This window comes from Fistularia commersonii, chromosome 15 (genome assembly GCF_037954325.1).
Source record: "Fistularia commersonii isolate RoL2024-O1a breed Wild chromosome 15, RoL_Fcom_v1.0, whole genome shotgun sequence".
NCBI lineage: Eukaryota > Metazoa > Chordata > Actinopteri > Syngnathiformes > Fistulariidae > Fistularia > Fistularia commersonii.
In genome coordinates, this window is record NC_141298.1 from 12805446 (window position 1) to 12824548 (window position 19103).

The following is a 19103-nucleotide window of genomic DNA, read 5'->3' on the forward strand; positions in this document are numbered from 1 at the left end:
CTTTAAGACAAAGTTAAAACAAAGTGACTTTTCCCGCTTTAGATTCAGGCTGCAGAATGAACACAGAATAACGTCATACCCGCAGGGTTTTGCTCTTGCGGGGCGTGGCGTGGCGGGGCGGGGCGGGGCGAGGTGAGGTGGGGATCTACGGCGGAGCAGTTGCGGGACGCGTTGCGGTCCAGGACACCTGCTTTGTGTTCGAAGTTGCGGGGAAACCATGCAGGACGTGCGGCTGAACCAGGAGACCTGCTGGAAAGGTGAGCCGGAGCGTCAATGCTGCTTCCACACTTTCTTTTTTCAAGCTTTAATCACTATCAGTTTATCAGGATTTTATAAAAATTAAATAAAATCTGTCATTAAATTGACAGAACAAACGTTATACTGCTAATGCATTAGGTATATTCCACTTTTTTTTCTGCAATAAAAGAAAATGGACTCAAGTCTGTACATTTGACTTTTTAAAAACAATCATTTTTTTCTTACCTGGCATGTGTTTTTATGAGAATTTAAGTCAGCTTATTAAAGAAATGAACAATGTCCATGCTTTCTGTAAAATGATCTCTTCAAGGTATACAAAACTGTTGATTTAAAGGTTGTTTTTCTCCTGTTAAAGTGGTGAAAACGCCACGGAGGTCTCAAATTCTAGGTGTAGTTCTGGGTGTACTGACTAATAACTAATGAAATGTCAGCTGTTTACTGTGTAAACACAGTGGGGGGTTGGAGCAGAAATACCTGACAAGCTCACAAACTTTGACAAAGGTTAAAAATAATGTCAACAAACAAAGAAGATGTATGTAGAATAGCCATTTTATACATTTGCTTGTTTTTGTACTACAGGCGTTAAAGTAATCACCAGGTACAAACTTGATCTTGTCTCCAAAATAATGTATACACACACATATATATAATGCTGAAGATTACAAATTGTTTTACCAAAGCTTATTTTCTGTCTCATTGTTAAATGATTATTCTTTGTTATCCCACCTCCTATTTATATTGTTTTTCCCCATTTTTGTTATCCGGGATTTTATTGATTTTCAAGGTGTTTTTTTTTTTAATGCAAAGACAAATTCAAGCCTTTTTATACATAAATCTCTGTTCAGAGCCAAAAGTCAGGCTCTGGTGCGGATCCCGCTCCGCTGTGTGTTCGATCCCCGGAGGTGAAACACTGATCAACACGTCCCTCACACACCAGGACAACAGCACTGTCTTAACAGGTACACACACACACACACACACACACATACACACACACTGTGCACACCGTACCATGGGGTGGATCGTATTTATTTAGATTGCTGCTTAGTCAACATCCTGGTCTGTGTGTGTGTGTGTGTGTGTGTGTGTCTTGGGATGGACCTGACTTACTTTTGACAGTTTGTAGACTCATTAAGAGTCTTTGGGGAGTTTTCCATTTGAAATCTTCATGTTTTGGTAAATTGGACTTAAAAATTTCTTCACTTGAAGACGTTTCGGTCCTCATCCCAGAGGCTTCTGCAGGTCTGATGACCTGTGGGGAGTGTCTGAATATGAGTGCCGGGGTTTTGTGCGGGTCTGGGATGAGTTGATGGGCAGAATCGAAGTGGAAGAGGGTTGTTATGCTAAAGGTGGTGTCGTTTGTCGGGACTCAAGAGCAACTTTGTGGGATTACCTGGACTGGAATGTGCAAAGGTGAATCCAAACAAAAGGAGTGGAACCTGTTGGATCACATGAACTGAGGCTCACGTGGACTTAAGTCATCTGGCGGCGGGTCGTTCCTGGTTGTTTGGAGGGTGGAGAAGGTCCTTGTCTGTCTTGGTATCGATCCCAGCACGCCGTTATATGTTTGTCCTGTCCTGAAGTGGTTCACGCAGAGGTTGTCGGTTCTCTCCCGTGTAAACGCCGTCACGATCCTCAAGAAGAACATTTATCGGATTTCTTCGAATAAAGACCCCCCGAGGGCTCCGATTGAGCTTTCACCTCCAGGAGCCTTAAACTGTTGCCTTTCAATAATCATATTTTTGGACTCTAGATGTTTGAAGATCTGAAATGCTTTCTCTGTTAGCAGAGGTTTGGCGAGGCGGCGCCTCCGGGCCGTGGGTCGGCCTCACGCTTGCCCTGATGTCTGCTGTTCTGATCGCTGGCAGCGTCATCCTGAAGAAGAAGGCGCTGCTGCGTCTGTCCCAAACAGGGCAGACCAGGGCAGGTGAATGAAACATCTCATCAGCTTGTAAATTCCTCGTTGGAAACGTTGAAACGTTACCCGGCTGGGCACGAAAACAGGGCATAAAGGCTCAAACTACCAACAGACTACCCCAGAAGTGGGTATTTTACGGCCCACAGGCCACATCTGGCCCGTTTTGCATTTTTATCCGGCCCACCAAACTATTTTCTTTAAATATTTCAACAAGTATTTTCAATCATTATTGAATTTAGAAACTTATTTATTCCTTTTTAATTTTTTTTCTTTAATTCTTTTTCTAAAATGATGTCGGTCGGTACGTTTATATTATTATTAATGATCTTAAAATTGAAATAAAATGCCCAAAAATTGACATTTTTAAATTGCAATTTTCATTTTGTTCACCTAGTTGACCTGTGCATAAAAATTAAATAAGAAATGTGGCCCGCCAGCCAATGTAGTTCATACAATTTTGTACGGGACCAGTTGTCTAGAAATAATAATAGTGCACTAGATATGAAGTCAAATGGCTTTAGATACATAAAAAAAATGACTTCAGAAAAAATGAACTGATGAATGAACGCTCCTCTTTAACCATTGTAGTAAAAAATGGATTTTATTTACTGATAATTTATTGTTTGTGTAGAGATACCAGTGTTATAACATACAGCAGAGTGAATAATATTATAACTGAGAATTTCCACCAGTAAATCCTATGAAAGAGTCACAACTTCAGTCTGATTTATTTTTGTGTGAGTCTCTCTCTTTCTGTGTGTGTGTGTGTGTGTGTGTGTGTGCAGGTCTGGGGGGTCATGGCTACCTGAAGGACTGGTTATGGTGGGGTGGCCTATTAACAAGTAAGACTTCTTCCGAATTTTAATCACAGGCTCTGCAGACGTTAATAGATGCTGCTGCCGTCTTCTTGCAGTGGGGACGGGAGAGGCCTGCAACTTTGCTGCATACTTGTTTTCTCCGGCGACGATGGTGACGCCGCTGGGTGCTCTAAGCGTCCTCATCAGGTATTTAAACTGTAAAATGTTTTTGTTAAAATCCGATGTTTAGTATTCTGTTTTAACAAATGTCATCAGATGAACATTTAAGTACCACAAAAATCACAGTCATGTAATACGGTGAAAATGAGGATAGTGACAAAAAAAATTACATTTTATATCATAAATAAATCAGATTTGAAATACTCTCGACTGAAGAACGGGTAACATCAACTTCCAAAGGTGCTGAAAACCTACAAGGTACCAGTAAAATAAGACATATGTGGGTTGAAGAGGGAAAGAAGGAAGAGAGAGAGGAGTGAAGACAAGAATCAAGGATGGAGAATTGGAACTTTGAATATTGTGACTAAGACAGGAAACCTAGATTGACATGATAAAGCTTCGATTGAAGTTGTTTTATCGCGGTGTTGATGGGAAGAGAAATGCAGTAGGCGTTAACTTGATAAAGGTGTTTGTCAGGGGTAAAGACCTTAAAACACTTTATAGCCTTGACTTTGACTATTTATAGTTTTATTTCTATTTCTTATTCTCCCATTTATTTATCTGTCTATCTATCTATCTATCTATCTATCTATCTATCTATCTATCTATCTATCTATCTATCTATCTATCTATCTATCTATCTATCTATCTATCTATCTATTTATCTATTTATTTATTTATTTTTACTGTTTATACAATTTCCTACTATTATTTAATATTATGTTTTACTCGAATCTCTGGCACAACAATTTCCTTCGGGATAAATAAAGTTGTTCTTGTTCTTATTCTTAAAGAGTGATGAAATGAGATGAAGACATTCTGAGTGAGATCGATGGCAGAAGACGGGCGGGTTCGGTATCCAGGATAGCAACACAGAGGGCCAGATGGTGGTAAACGTTGCAAAAAAGATGTAATTCTGCTGTTGTGAAAAGTGCCAGAAGATACAGGGACATCTGGTGGGAGCAAACACGTGGACTAAATCATGTTTTGATTGAATAATCTGATGGAGATCAGTTGCTGTAAATGAAACTGTAGAGAACTAAAGCTGTTTAGCTTTGCAGTGAAGTTACGGGGCAGGGCAGCGGAAGCTCGGCCGGGCGTAGTGGCGCGCATTTGTGAGCAGCAATATAGTTTTTTTTTGTTTAGTAGATGGAGTATTTGCTTTGAGGGTGTTGAGAGGGAAGATCGCGTCGGGTGAATATCAGCTAGAACAGGGGTCGGCAACCTTTAACACCCAAAGAGCCATTTGGACCCGGTTTCGGCGGAAAAGAAAACACTGGGAGCCGCAATTACTTCTTGACGTCTAAAATAAAGGTACCGCGGTATATATTGGTTTTTATTACCTTTACACTTTGTATAAACAACTATAGTGTGTTGCTTATGAAATCCACAGTGCCACAGAGAAAATTTAATTTAATTTATGTATTGAATACATTTTGAATTCTTGAAAAAATAATAACAGGTAGCACATCCTTAAGGGTTGTCAAAGCACCAAGCTGTAGATGAATGGAAAGAAAGTTTTTTTTTTTTTTAATCTTTTTTTAATAAATGTTTAAAAAAAAAAAAAAAAAAAAAGCAACACCCTGAGTTTAATGTCTCTTTCAAATGAATTAAAAAGCTGAACTTAAATTACCATGTAGCAAACAAAAGCAAAAAAAAAAAAAAAAAGCCCTGATATCGCCTTTGGGCTTTCAGAGCATGTAGCGGAGCCTTAACCTTTTGAATTTTGAAAAATAAATTGGGAAATTTTCTCTCTTCTCCCTCTGGATATTTTTCAGCCAAGGCTCTATGTATATTTTAGAAATGTATTTTGACATTTGACTTTATTGTTAGCCAGTTTTCTCCATACTGCTAGGCCACTCTCGTCAGGGGTAAATGCAGATAAATCTGCCCAGGCATCATTAAATGTTCTATTTTCTTCAGATATTATTCTTGTCTTACATTTCTCCATATTTTGCCTACCTGGGGCTGAAAGTCTCGACAAATTGATGCCGTTTCGGCGAGTATACCGGCGTCCGCGTGTGCGACGTTTATTTTGAGCGTCGAGAAATAATAAATATAATTTTATTATAATATTTCAGGATCACAATAATCTTCCAATTAAGAACTAAAATTAAAAAAAGGAACAAATTCAAAACAAATAAAGTATACTTCAATTACATACTATTAAATACAATTAAAATGTTTTAATAATCATATTACATTTAGAACCTATCATCCAATATGCAGCATTAAAAAAAATCATGTGTTACAGTGTAACATATTGTGGTACTCGGAGGGTCGCACAAGGAAAATAGAGGCATCACTTTTTACCACGTTATTACGATCTTTTATGAATGTGCTCCACCACTAAACGACAGAGCGAGCATGCCGAATGTGGCGTACCTGATAGTTCAACCAGGGATTTTTGGTTGGGTAACCTCCTGACCTGTAGGGTGGATCTAACACACCTGCTCACACATTCTGTGTTTTTCTGTACGCTGCCCCCCACTGAAGCTGAAGTCTTAAATATACTGCTCAAAAAAATAAAAGGAACATTTGAACAACACAATGTAACTCCAAGTCAATCACACTTGTGTGAAATCATAGTGTCCACTCAGGAAGCAACACAGATTCATTTTGACTTGTTTTAAGGACATTACATCAAAGTTGGATCAGCCTGGAGTTTGTTTTTACACTTTAATTTTGAGTGTGATTCTTAATCAGACCTCCATGGGTTGATACATTTGATTTCCATTGATCATTTTTGTGTGATTTTGTTGTCAGCACATTCAACTGTGTAAAGAGCAAAGTATTTCATAAGAATATTTCATTCATTTAGATCTAGGATGTGGTTTTTAAGTGTTCCCTTTATTTTTTTGAGCAGTGTACATCCCATTCTGTCGGCGCAAATAATCCTGCAGCGTGCTCGCATGTTCTTTGGTCCATCATTTGATTTGTTTGTTGGTTTGTTTAAGTCTTTGTCTGAAGACGGTGCTAGAAACAAAGAGATCAGTGTTCCCCATGGTTGTGTAGCCTACTGACCATGACTGAGAGACCGCAGAAAGGCTCAGGAAACCTTTCTGGGTATTTTGCAGCTTATTTGGGTCTGACAATGACTTTCCAATATATCACTTTTTGACAATATTCAGATTTTTCTGGGACATTGAATTTTGAATTGTCATTATCTCTAAGCCATAATCATCAATATCTCAAGACATAAAGGCCTGAAATATTTCACTCTGTGTAATAAAGCGATATAATATATGGGTTTCACTTTCTGAATCGAAAGACATGAAATACTGAACTTTTTCCATGATCGCTTTTTTTGAGATTTACCTGTAAGTCCTCTCCCTTCATTTTATGTTTACTGGTACTCTGTGGTCAAAAACTCTTCTAACTGTCACTAATCCCTTAAATAACAATTAGGAGCTTAGCATTTTGCTGTCTTTTGCTGTCACTTTCATCCAGTTCTAGTGATAAACTGATTTTTTTCAAATGTTCCTTAGAAACAACAGACCTACACTCTTCATCATGAAGAGTGATTCTTTAAAAAACTCACTTTCTGAGAAAAGCTCGCTAGCCTTTAGTTATTTAAATGCCAGAAGAAATCTTGCTTCGGTATTTGACTCTTCAGTTGCAGCTTGGTGGGGTTTTTTTGTAATTTTTAAATTTTTTTTTGCTGAATCCGTAAATTAGCTGTCAACCTCTGAGCAGTAGTTGACATTCCTGCATTGACCGCTTGCTAGCATTATAAGCATGCTTTGTGGTAAGGTGATGGCTTATTTTGTATTCTTTTAAAACCACAACAATGTCTTGGCATATCAGACATACAGTCATTGATCTGACATCGGTGAAAACATATTTTGTTGTCATTAATCACTATCTCCCTTCCTTTTCCTTGGTCAGCTCATTTTTGCAGAAGGTCTCATAGGGCAAAGGGATGTAGATTCATATATCACAACCCTGGAAAGCGCAATCTATTGGGGAAATGCATGCATTGTAAGGAAAAGGCAAAATGAGCGAGGTGTAAAAATCGAATTCAATATAATTCAGACAAGTTTGACAGGCTGGATTAAAGTCTAACAAGCGATACATGACCCACGGGCTATAGATCATTTGAAATACTTTCAAGGTTTGGATTTTATCATATGTGTGTGTGTGTGTGACTAACACCACATCAACAAGTCTGATGTCGTACAGTCATATAAGGAAAAAAAATCTTGTTTATCATGATTCTTGTGCGTTTCAGTGCAGTTATGTCCTCCTACCTGCTTGGGGAGCTGCTAAACCCCATACAGAAGATTGGCTGCTTGCTCTGTGTGCTAGGTAGCATCCTGTTGGTCATCCACGCCCCACAGGAACAGGAAGTGACATCACTGCAGGAAATGACTAGCATGCTGCTAGAGCCAGGTGGGTCTTTTGTTTCAAAATTATCAATAACACCGACACATCCAAAGAATTATTGAGGTCACGCTGTAAGATTGAAGACGATATTTGTACATTTTTTGAAGACAACATTTAAACCACAGACCATATATTTTTCTCATGCGAAAAAGTACAAGGCTTTTGGGCTAAAACTCAAAAATGGATTAAAGATAAATTAACATCGTCACCAATTTCTTTTCTTTTGGTTTACTTTTAAGCAACAAAAGAGAGGAACTCTGTGTCAATGTTATTTAAGTTCTTCATACACAAAAACAGAATGCAAAAAATGTTCCCCCAATTTTACATTCTTGATAAATGTATTGAATTATATAAAAAAATCCTTAAAACTTATGTAAAAATCCAAAAACCAAAAAAATACACAATTTGATGTCTGAGATTCCTTGTGAACCACCAAGTTAAATACATATTATATTCCCCTTGCAATTTATTTATGTTTTTCTTTTAATTTTATCTATTTATTTATTTGTGTTTCTTTATTTTCTTTTTCTCCTAGCATTAAACATTTCTCACAAACCTTTAATTCTGTTAACGTGTACAGTAAAGTGATTACATACAGAACGAATGTCTTTATGTCCTTTTCTTCCTCATCCCCGTTTGAGTGATTGACATTGGATTCTACCTTGCCATGTTTGTACATATGTATATCTGTTTATACTATTTATGTTCAATAAAAAAAAAAAGGTAGGCCCCTTTTTTAAAAAATTTATGAATGACATCGAGCCATCTAAAGAATCATTGACGTTCCGCTTAAAGATTGAAGACAATATATGTACATTTTGTGAAGACAATATTGAAACCACAGGCCATATATTTTTCTCCAGCCAAAAAGTGCAGGCTTTTCGGCTAAAACTAAAAAATGGATTAAAGATAAATTTCCATTGTCACCAATTTCTTTCTTAACAGATGATATAACATTTGGTTTACTTTTAAGCAACAAAAGAGAGGAACTCTGTGTCAATGTTATTTAAATTCTTCATACACAAAAACAGAATGCAAAAAAATGTTCCCCCAATTTTATGTTCTTTATAAACAATTTTGAATTATATCTAAAAGAAAATCCTTAAAACTTAAGGAAAAATCCCCAAACGAAAAATATACAGTGTTATGACTGAGATTCCTTTTGAACCACCAAGTTAAATACATATTATATTCCCTTTGCCATTTATTTATTTAATTTATTTGTTTGTATTCATTATTTTTCTTCAAGAATTAATCGTTTCTCACAAAGCTTTAATCCTGCTTAACTCGCACGGTTAGGTGATTGCATACAAAACGAATTTCCTTATGTCTTTATGCTTCCTCATCCCCGTTTGTATCAACTTACATTCGAATTTACTTTGCCATGTTTGTTTGTTCATCTGTTTATACTATTTGTGCTCAATAATAATAAAAAAAAAAAAAACACCACAGCGTTCACAGGTGAAAGTTTAAAACAGATTAAACATTTTTTTAAAAAGATGAGATAAGACGAGAACAACTTTATTTATCCCGAAGGAAATTGTTGTGCCAGAGTTTCAAGTAAAAACATAACAATAATAGATAATAGTAGAAAGGAGGAAGAATAAGAAATACAATGAAATATAAATTGTCTTAACTGTTAACTGTAACTACAAAGATAAAAAAAAAGGTGGGTCTCTTGTTGATCCGGCACAAGGTTTTGGTAAAAGGCAGTTTTCCTTGCCATCTTGCGCCCGCTCACGGGGAAATTAGGAGTTTCTGCAATGCATTTAAGTTGGTCCAGACTTGGTCTACATGTAAACATGAAACAACTGTGCGCTGATTTAGCGATATGAATAAATCTGACATGACCGGACATTTTTCACCAAGTTTTTAAAATGTTGTCTGACAAAGTTACCGAGTGGAGGCCTCTATTTTCCCCTGGTTTGGGTTTCAGGGTTCCTGGTTTTCTCCTCCAGTGTGCTGCTGCTCTGCTTCCTGCTCATCCTCTATTTCTCACCGCGAGTCGGACAGAAAAACATCCTGGTCTACATCGGCATCTGTTCGCTGCTGGGAGCTTTTACCGTAACGTCGGTCAAGGGCCTCGCCATCGTCATTCATCAGGGTCGGGAACATGAGAATTACTTTTAATAAAAGTACTTTGTGAGATAAGGAGCTTGGCGACAGCAGGCTGAACACTAAAATCATGTCTCAGGTTTCTCCACAGTGTTTCACGATGTTTCCGTTCTCACTCATCCTCTGACCTGGATCCTCCTTTTTACTCTCATCATCTCCACGATAACGCAGGTGAGCCGCAATTATATTTATCCAAAAACCATGTTTATGCGCTGCTTCCTGCTGTCGGCGTACTGTATTTCATCCATCGGCCATCAGTGACCGATACAATATGTTAGACCAGAGGCGGGCAAACTTTTTGGCTCAGGGGGCCACATTGACTTTTAAAATTTGACAGACAGGCCGGGTCAACACAAGATACATATAATACAGGATACATATAAAAAACAAGGCATTTGTTAACAGTACACATCATTACACATCAGTACACATTGTCTGACATTTGCTTTTTACATTACATTACGACTTACAAAAAGTGCAATTCAGTGACAGAAGATCCAAAGTACCAGTAGTCGGAAGTGACCACTCTACCAAATAGCCATCTCAGAACCATATACATATGTGGCACCTAGGACTATTTTGATAATTGGATTGGTATTGTCGGATGTGGAGACACCCCCTGACATTTTTGTCTTGTGTGTATATTGTTGTTTTGATTTCAGATGGCACTCACCCACACTATGCTGGAAATGTTTGAATTGATGCTGTTGTAGTTCTTACTTTGACTGGGGGTGGCGGTAGTGTTGTCTGGCTTCCAGCAGTCACTTGCCACTTTGACTAAAACGTATTGACTTGTGTATTCCAGGTGGGTTGAGTGTCCAGGTAGTTGTATATGTAGCATCAGTGTGGGAGTTTATGGGTTTAAGGAGACGTTTTGGGTGTTGGAACCAATTTTGTTTTGTGTTTTACGTTATTAGAGTAATTGCTAACCGGGACTAGCAAAAGCTACCGTTAGCTCTAGTCGACGTTGACTGCTCAAGCCTCGCGCACAACCAGCGGTTGTCGGCGACTGGCTTCCAGCAGTCACTCGCCACTGACTAAAACGTATTGACTTGTGTATTCCAGGAATAAATCACCTGTGACACACTAGTTTCTGCCTCCTGCGTGTAACACATGCATTCATTCATTTCATCGCTTTTTTGTTTGTTTGTTTTTTTCCGTGGGGGTTTGGGGGGCTAAGTGCGATGGGGTAGTGCTTGGTGAAGAGATATGTTTTCAGCTCAAGGCAAAAGATGGGCAGCTACCCCGCTGTTCTGACCTTTTTTGGGAGTTTGTTCCGCCACCAAGGCCGAGAAGAGCCGAGACCGGTTCGATCGGCGGCCGGGGGCTCTGAGTGATGGGGTGGACGGTCGCCCAGAGGTGGCAGATCGGAGGGGACGGGTAGGGACATGTGGCTTGACCATATCCTGGAGATAAGACGGGGCTGTACCATTCACTATCCGGTAGGCGAGCACCAGGGACTTGAACTTGATGCGGGCGGCTACCGGGAGTCAGTGAAGGGACATAAGAAGGGGAGTTATGTGGGAGAATTTGGGACAGTTGAACACCAAGCGAGTTGCCGCTTTCTGAATAAGTTCCAGAGGCCTGATGGTCACCGCTGGGGCACCGGCAAGGAGGGAGTTGCAGTCGTCCAGACGACAGATGACTAGAACCTGAAAATAAAACCAGCTTGGTTTTGAAGGCTCTGGCATTTGCTTGCATTTCATGCACAAACCGTTTTTTTTCCCCTCGTAGCCTTTCGTCCAGCTCCTTCATGTGTCAGTACGTCCTCAGTAAAAGCTGTATCACAGAGCCAATCTGTGTCATTTAGCTCGGGAAAATTTTCAAATAGCTCCAAAAATGAAATAATCTACTATTTGAGCTCCCATATTCATTGATCTGATCATTCAATTATTCATATTAAATATGAAATGTGTACCAATCTTTGGCGGACCCCGGATTAAAAAGACCAACGGGCCGAATGTGGCCCGCGGGCCGTAGTTTGCCCATCCATGTGTTAGAACCGTGACAATAACGGCTCAATAATGGCTGTAGGTCTGATCTGCCGAGTGACTCGGGACAAATATTTACATCAAATTAATAATTTTTATCACGTAACGGGTGTTTATTTGTCCCCCTTCCTCCCTCCAGGTCAACTACCTGAACAAGTCCCTGGACTCATTCAACACGGTGGTCGTCTACCCCATCTACTATGTCCTCTTCACATCCGTGGTTCTCGCCACCTCGGTCATCCTCTTCCAGGAGTGGAGCAGCATCCCATCCGTGAATGTGGTGGCCCTGCTCGGCGCCTTCCTGGTCATCGTGGTGGGCGTGGCCTTGTTGCATTTATTCAAGGAGCTGCAGGTCAGTGGGTCTTCGATTTCCCCCATTTTTTCCCCAATTAACCTGCATACAAACTCCAAACAGAAAAAGAAGCGAACCAGGGTCTTTTGTGCCGTGAGGCTGAAGCGCTAACCACTCTGCCACCATGTCTCCTGTGTCATAAGATCCATAATTATAGCAAAAATCTCCCCCCGGGAATATAGAGAAAGTATTAATGTAGAACAGGGGCCTCAGACTCGTGGCCCTGGGGACAATATTTTGTGGCCCCCTGCCTGAAATCAAATCTTTGTGTTAGTGCAGCCTGGTTTTATACAGTGGGTTTAAAAAAAAAACTGCAAGGAAAAAAATGAAAAAGTAACTTTGCAAATTTTTTTTTGCTTCAAAATTGGAAAACAAAATGTTTTTTTGATGAATAAACGTCCGGTGACATTAAAACGATCTTTGCTTTTTCTATAAATACCACAAAAATGATAGCAGAAATAACAAGCAAAATTAAAAGGATAGTAAAACATTATACCTCCTCTTATACATGCTACCAATCAATTTTCGAATAAATTATTGTGAAAAATTTCCCCACAGTGACAACATTTTCTCTTTTAACGCAACAATATTTTCAGGGTGTAATTTCACCAATTCTTTTTTTAATATGAATTTTTAACATTAATTCATCATGTATTTTTTAGAGGAACAATTCATGACATATAAATGATTTTTATAATTTACCCGTTTACCTCCTTTACACTAAAACAAAGGAAAAATTTGGACTTATTTTTTAGGCCTTATTTGGGCCCCGGACCAAAATGAGTTTGACACCCCTAATCCAGAGCAATTTATTGCAGGTAACAATGGAACAGCTCAGCGATCAGCTGTGTCAACCAACAGAGGAGGCGCCAGCAAATGAGAGGAGAGAGGAAGGAAAACGGACGCAGAGGAAAGAAGACAAACAGGGTCTGATGAACAACATGGTGAGTGAGAATTTCCTTCATGTCAGGGAAGAAGGACCCAGAGTCTTCATCATCAGCTGAGTGGCTGCTGATCCCATCGTCTGGACTTTTCACCTGAACTTGGAAAACGTCAACCGCTTCCCTGATGTGTGTTTTTGCGGAAAAACGTCATCATGAGTGAGTGACATCATCACGACCCCTTTTCATTCATTTCATTTCATTTATTTATTAAAGGCCTACAGCGTTGGTGGAATTTGTTTTCGGTACAGCACATAATGCTCACATCTCTAGTTCCATCATCAACAATACATACAGAGAATCATAATTAGCAGACACGATACATCAAGACATTGATTGATTCAGAGTCCGTATAGCTATTGGGAAAAAGCTGTTTTTTCCTTGGCAAGTTCAGTGACGTCATTAAACCCCTTCTTCTTCTGCGATTTCAATGACATCGCCTGAATCAGCTGTCAGGAAAAAACTCAGCGAGATGGGGAAAAAGAAAAAAAAAAAAATCAGTTTGGGACTGATTTGAAAATACTTGTGATATTTCATCATAATACTGTGTCATTTTAAAGTAAACAGAAATTAATTCTGAAGATACATTTCACGGGTCACCCGTCGGTCGGGTCGGGAACCGATGGCTTGCGAGCAGGTCATTGTAAAGGTGAAGAAATCAATTTTATCAGATAGTTCATCCGTTTCAACCCTTGTCACGGAAAAGATGGCGAAAAGAAAAAAAGACGATGATTACCGTGCATTCCGGGCAGAGGAATTTGCATTTGGATCTGCGGTATGTCTAATAGGCAATGATAAAACTGCATCGATGAAACAGTCCAGATCCATGCAGCACCAGAGGTTGCATTAAAAGTAAGACATATTTAGTTTATTATACGTTAAAAATACCATATGGCTCTCAATGAAATAGAAATATTTGGCTTTAATGGCACTCCCAGTTGAAAAGGTTCCTGACCCCTGACCTAGATGATGAACTAGAACTGTTTTGCATTGGTATTACATTATAAGAAACAACAAAACAAATGAGCAAGATATTAGCAAGTGCCAGAATATCACTTTTTAAGTTTTATGTCGATCGTATTTCATTTCAAATATACTGGTAATTGCAGACCTGAAGCTGTTCGAAAGACTCTTTGAATACCTTGTAGGCTCTTCCATGTCATTTTATTGTCAACTCTGTTTTGCATTTTATTTGCAAGTCCCACAATGAGTTTGGTTATGTAACCTACGGCTGACTGTTTTGATGAAATTGTAATTTATTCTTGGTTTTTATGTTGATATTCATCCATCGTATGACGAAAATTGTTATGAACATTTTAGAAAGACGTTTGTGTAGTTAGTCACTTAGAAATGATATTCAAAATAAAGGGCTCTGAAATGGCTCAAAAATGTCTTCTCACAAATATACTTCCCCTAATATTATCTCATCAAGGGTAGTTTTCTTTATTTAGATTTTTTAGGTGTTTGTTATGGTATATTTTAGGAAATTTCCTCAATATTAATACTATTCACGCATAATATTGACCCTGGTATATTGTTTAACACCCAGCATTAGCCTTCTCATTAGTGAATGTATGTCCTTTTTTTTTTCTATTTAAACTAAAATTTACTGGATTTTTTTTTTTTGGGGCGGGGGGGTTGAAAAAGCTGGAGCTTTTGTGTTCCTGGTTGCAGGGTCAATTGCTTTCACCATTTGCTCTTTCATCGCGATCTTTACGCAGACTTGCATGTTGGATCATCGCGCTGAGTTTGCACGAGGTTGCATCCTTGCATCCTTGCATCCTTTCCTTTCTTGTTGGTGAATGCCGGCTCCTCTTCCCTGCCTCGCCGCCTCAGTTCATCCGCCGTTGCCCCTCCAAGTAAACTTGTTTCTGAACTTACAGGTGCGGAGTCTTGTGTTGGCATGTGGTTCTGACCGCAGAACCGTGACACAATGTCCCACAAGGGAAAGATTAAGCGTTAGAAGTCACCTTTTACATGTTTTTGGAATGTGTGGAACTTTAAAATGAATCCTTGAATCCTAGCGCCCTATGCATGACTCTTCATAGGGCGCTAGGATCAACCGGTCCGTTGTGAACCCCTCCTCTGGTTAAATGTCAGCTGGGATTGGCTGCAACCCCGATGTTTAATATATTTGTTTGTACATTTCTACCAGTGACGTGCAGCCAGCAGAGGCAGGTGAGGCCGGGCCTCACCTTGCATCATGGAAAGAAAAAAAAGTAAAATGAAAAAATAATTTGAATGGTTCTATTTATTCAGTGATTTGTAATATAAAGTTATTTTCAACCTAACGTCACATTTTTTAGTGGTTTTTTTTTTTTCAAAATCGCTGAAAAAATATCACATTTAGCGTTTAAATATGAAGAAGAGCTGTGCGGTGACGCGGCAGCCAGCGCAACCTACTATAGATTGACAAAGGAATTTCCGATAAATTTTATCTTACCATTTTACTTGCCAACATTGTTCATATTTATAATAATGTTTATACTACCTATTTATTGTCAATCCAAATGCGCTGTGCACAGCAAAGTAAGAATTTCATTGTACAGGAAAACATGTTTAAAACATGACAATAAACACTCTGAATCTTGAAGCTGATCCTTGTGGCAATTTCCCAAGCTAAGCTAAGCTAAGCTACTGAAAGAGCTCACAGGCGCTGCTAGTTTTAAACAGTCACAAAAGCCAAACGCCGTGCATCCAGTTTTCTTAAGCAAGCCTACAAAAGGTTCTTAGGAAACAAGAGAAGCCTGCTCGAAGGAACTCCGCAGACAGGAGACGTTGGATGACTCCTGCAAGGATTTCAACAACCCGCCACTGCAGAAGTAGCATCTGATGACAAAAGACGGGGAACCGGCACGCTCACGGAGTTTACGACGAGTCACCCAGTCAGTCAAAAAAGCAGTCCGTGAGTTTAGACTCACCTTGTTGGTGAGTCTGGTAGATCTGGTTCAGAGGCTACCTTGAAGGTACTCTGAAGGCAGCTGGCGTCTTCGAGGATGCTTTACGGGTGAGGCGGGTGGTGTGTGTGTCTTTCAGGGAGGGGAGTGGGACACTGATGATCTTCCCAGATGTGTTCACTTCCAGGGCTTTCCTATTGTGGTCCGTGCAGCTCCTGCCCTACATTTTTATGCAGCTGGTCATCGTGGCTGTTTATTTCCGCACTTGCACTATCCTTCCCCAAAAGGGCACAAAAAAACAGGTACAGACAAAGCATTGAGTAGCATGCCAATAACAACAACCCATGCCACATGTGGAGAAGGACCGGGGCCATCACTGACTACAAAAGCAGTGCCCGGAAGTCCAGCCACGACCCCAACCTGCCGGATTTCTTTAGTCGCTTTGACTCGTCAAGCGGCAGAGAGGCTCCGCATCTCAGCTCGAAGGCCAAGCTGCTCTGAGTGAGTTCTACCCTGAGGAGGATCTGCAGGACCAGACGGGGTGTCAGGCCGGACCCTGAAATCAATCCGTCCCTGCAACTGATAAGTTTAGAGACAGACACAAAGTCAGTTACATCCCATAACTCTACAGAGCTATTTCTCAAATGGGTTCGGTCCCAGAGCTAAAAGGGAAGTCACGGCTGACTTGACTCAGGCCCTCCATGAACAGAGACAACAAGACGGAGTGAGAACCCCATCGAATAACCAACTTGTGCTGCCAGACGACGACTCAAAACATGGTATAGGCAGCGCAACTCACAAGGCAAATAACGCTATACCTTCCCCAGACACCTCGCCACAAGCACCCACCATTATGCAGGAGAAAGAAGAAGAGCTCGAGGAGCCCCTCCCATTCTTTGAGCCCAGGTCAAAAACTCTGTGAGATGCCATCAGTGGAGAAGGTAGGGGGCAGATGTGTGATCAACCGTTCTCTTTTATAGATATGGGATGCAACCTGGATAAAATGCCCACCCCTGTAGAAGAGGGAGGGCCATGGATGTCTACATTTTGCTTGTTAATCTTTGGACAGACACTGGCAAGAGGTGACTGGAAAGCATTAAGCAGACACCAATATGCTGATTGGGAGATTCAACAAATTGAAAATGGTTGCTAAAACTCCAATGCTGGTAGACAGCGCTCCATTTAGCCCCTCATTCACTGCTATAGGGAAATCCATGCGAGCCGCCTAATCCTGCCACCTCAGCAGGCCTCCAGCAAGCTCCAAACATGGCCGCCGCTCCTTCTCAAGGTTGGTTTCCGCTAATGGACCAGGGTGGGTTCAACACCCCTGAACACTGGTATTGACGGGACCGGAGGAATGCAGATCACGTGGGACTGGCAGACCGCTACGTGAGAATGAGGGTAATGCAACATGAACCGCCGTTCTCGGTTGACTCTGAGCCCCGATATTCTACTTTGAATGGTATCGTGCCTTCATCTTGCCTCTCTGACGATACAATCGAACTAATAGGTTTCTCGGGAGCACCAGAATCTCTGCTGTTTACCACACCTTTGAGCACCACTGTAGCAGGACATACATCGGACTATTGCTATTTGGCCTCCTCTCACTGTCCTGTGAATCTGATGGGAAGAGATATTTTGGTGAAAAGTGGTGCCTCCATTCTACGCAGCCCTGATGGACTCATTGTGACTTTTCCTAACGGATGGTCCTTTAATTGCTCCATGAGCTGACTTTGCTCAGGATCGCATATCTTACTGGCTACGGACAATTCTTCTGCTGCACTGGGCTTATGGGGTGACATCCTTTTGGGACTAATGTCACCGGAGTCTCCCCATATCTATCCCTATATCAATCCTGGAAAACATGGATCCACATGCTCCATCCCTACGCTCCTGTGTCTGACCCCTTCCATGCCACACTTCATTATGATTGTAATGACAACAAGGTGTCCAATGAGGCTTTTCAAGCAAGCATTGTTGGTGCTGAGTGGTCTGTTACCTTGCCCTGCTTGCTGATGGGTATGGAGGGGGTGCCGGCGGCAACTCTTACACCGGTGCAAGAGCTATGGTACAAAATGGCTAATGAAGCTGTCCCTGTTTGGATCCAGGTTTATGAGTCTGTGTGCGGTTCCTGTCACCTCTCAGTTCTTGCAGTTCTCCACCAGAGGGCTTCATAGAGCAGCAGTCCTGCAGGAGGGTGGACTTCAGCAGGTGTGCAGTGCAAACCTGCAGATCATCAGACAGACGTTAAGAGGAGCCTTTGCCGGCTCTTCAGCGCCCTTACCTCTGCCAGCTCCCTGGACCTAATCTTGCTCCCTTCCGGCTTCTTGTGATCAACCGCAAACTCTCTGTGAGGATTCGGCTGTCTCTAACCATGACTAAGACTTCCTTACCCTCAGTCACAGCATAATCTGTCCGCTCTCCAACAAAGTCCATGCTCCAACTCTCCTCGAAGCCAGGATCCAGCTGTCTCTTTTCACTCGACCCTCCTCTGAGCTACCTTCACACTGACTCATTCTCCCCGATTCTGTTCATCCCTTCCGGGCGGATCTTCATCATCTCCACATTCCTGAGACTCCCGGGACTCCAGAAACAACCCAAACCCAGCGCAATCATCCATTCATTTATTTGTAAATAAAGTCTCTAACCCTGACTCATAACATGCTGAATAGCCAGCCTACCTGCCTCATTGTGGTCTTGGAGTTCTATGGATCTAGGTTTCTGCACTGCTGCAGCTCTGGGGGCATCTGGGGGCCTGGAACACCCCTATCTTACCGGTGAAAAAACAGAACTCTGCCAAATATTGCATGGCTTCTTGACAAAGCCGAACAGCACCATACACAACATTTTCACATTAAGGAATAATCATGGCCGACAACTTTGGGGAGGGTCAATTGTGGCCCTCAGAACAATATTTTGTGGCCCCATGCCTGAAATCAAATCTTTGTGTTAGTGCGGCCTGGTTTTATACAGTGGGTTTCAAAAAAAAAAGGGGCAAGGAAAAAATGAAAAAGTAACTTTGCAATGTATTTTTTGCTTCAAAATTTGATAACAAAATGATTTTTTTGATGAAAAAACGTCTAGGGACATTGTCAAAACGAGCTTTTCTTTTCTTATCTCTATAAAAACCACAAAAATGATAGGAAAAAAAAACCAATAACAATAACCAGAATAGCCTTGTAAACATTATACCTCCTCTTAAACATGCTACCATTCAATTTTCTAATAAATTCTAGTGGAAAAATTTCCCACAGTGACAAGATTTTTC

The 19103-nt window shown here is 40.7% G+C and overlaps 1 protein-coding gene across 2 annotated transcripts; it reads left to right on the forward strand.

The window, feature by feature from the left end:
• The first annotated feature begins 154 nt into the window (after nt 1–154).
• On the forward strand, nt 155–14503 carry nipal4 (NIPA like domain containing 4). Of its 2 annotated transcripts, none has more exons than XM_086160364.1 (10): nt 155–257; nt 1104–1217; nt 2045–2185; nt 2962–3018; nt 3090–3180; nt 7385–7545; nt 9476–9643; nt 9734–9825; nt 11785–11997; nt 12816–14503. In XM_086160364.1, the coding sequence occupies exons 1-10, from the start codon at nt 218–220 to the stop codon at nt 12999–13001; spliced, it is 1263 nt and encodes a 420-aa protein (XP_086016490.1). In that variant the 5' UTR covers nt 155–217; the 3' UTR covers nt 13002–14503. The 2 variants fall into 2 exon arrangements, with proteins under 2 accessions (XP_086016490.1, XP_086016491.1); XM_086160365.1 differs by having other exon boundaries at nt 2048–2185.
• The last annotated feature ends 4600 nt before the right edge of the window (nt 14504–19103 follow it).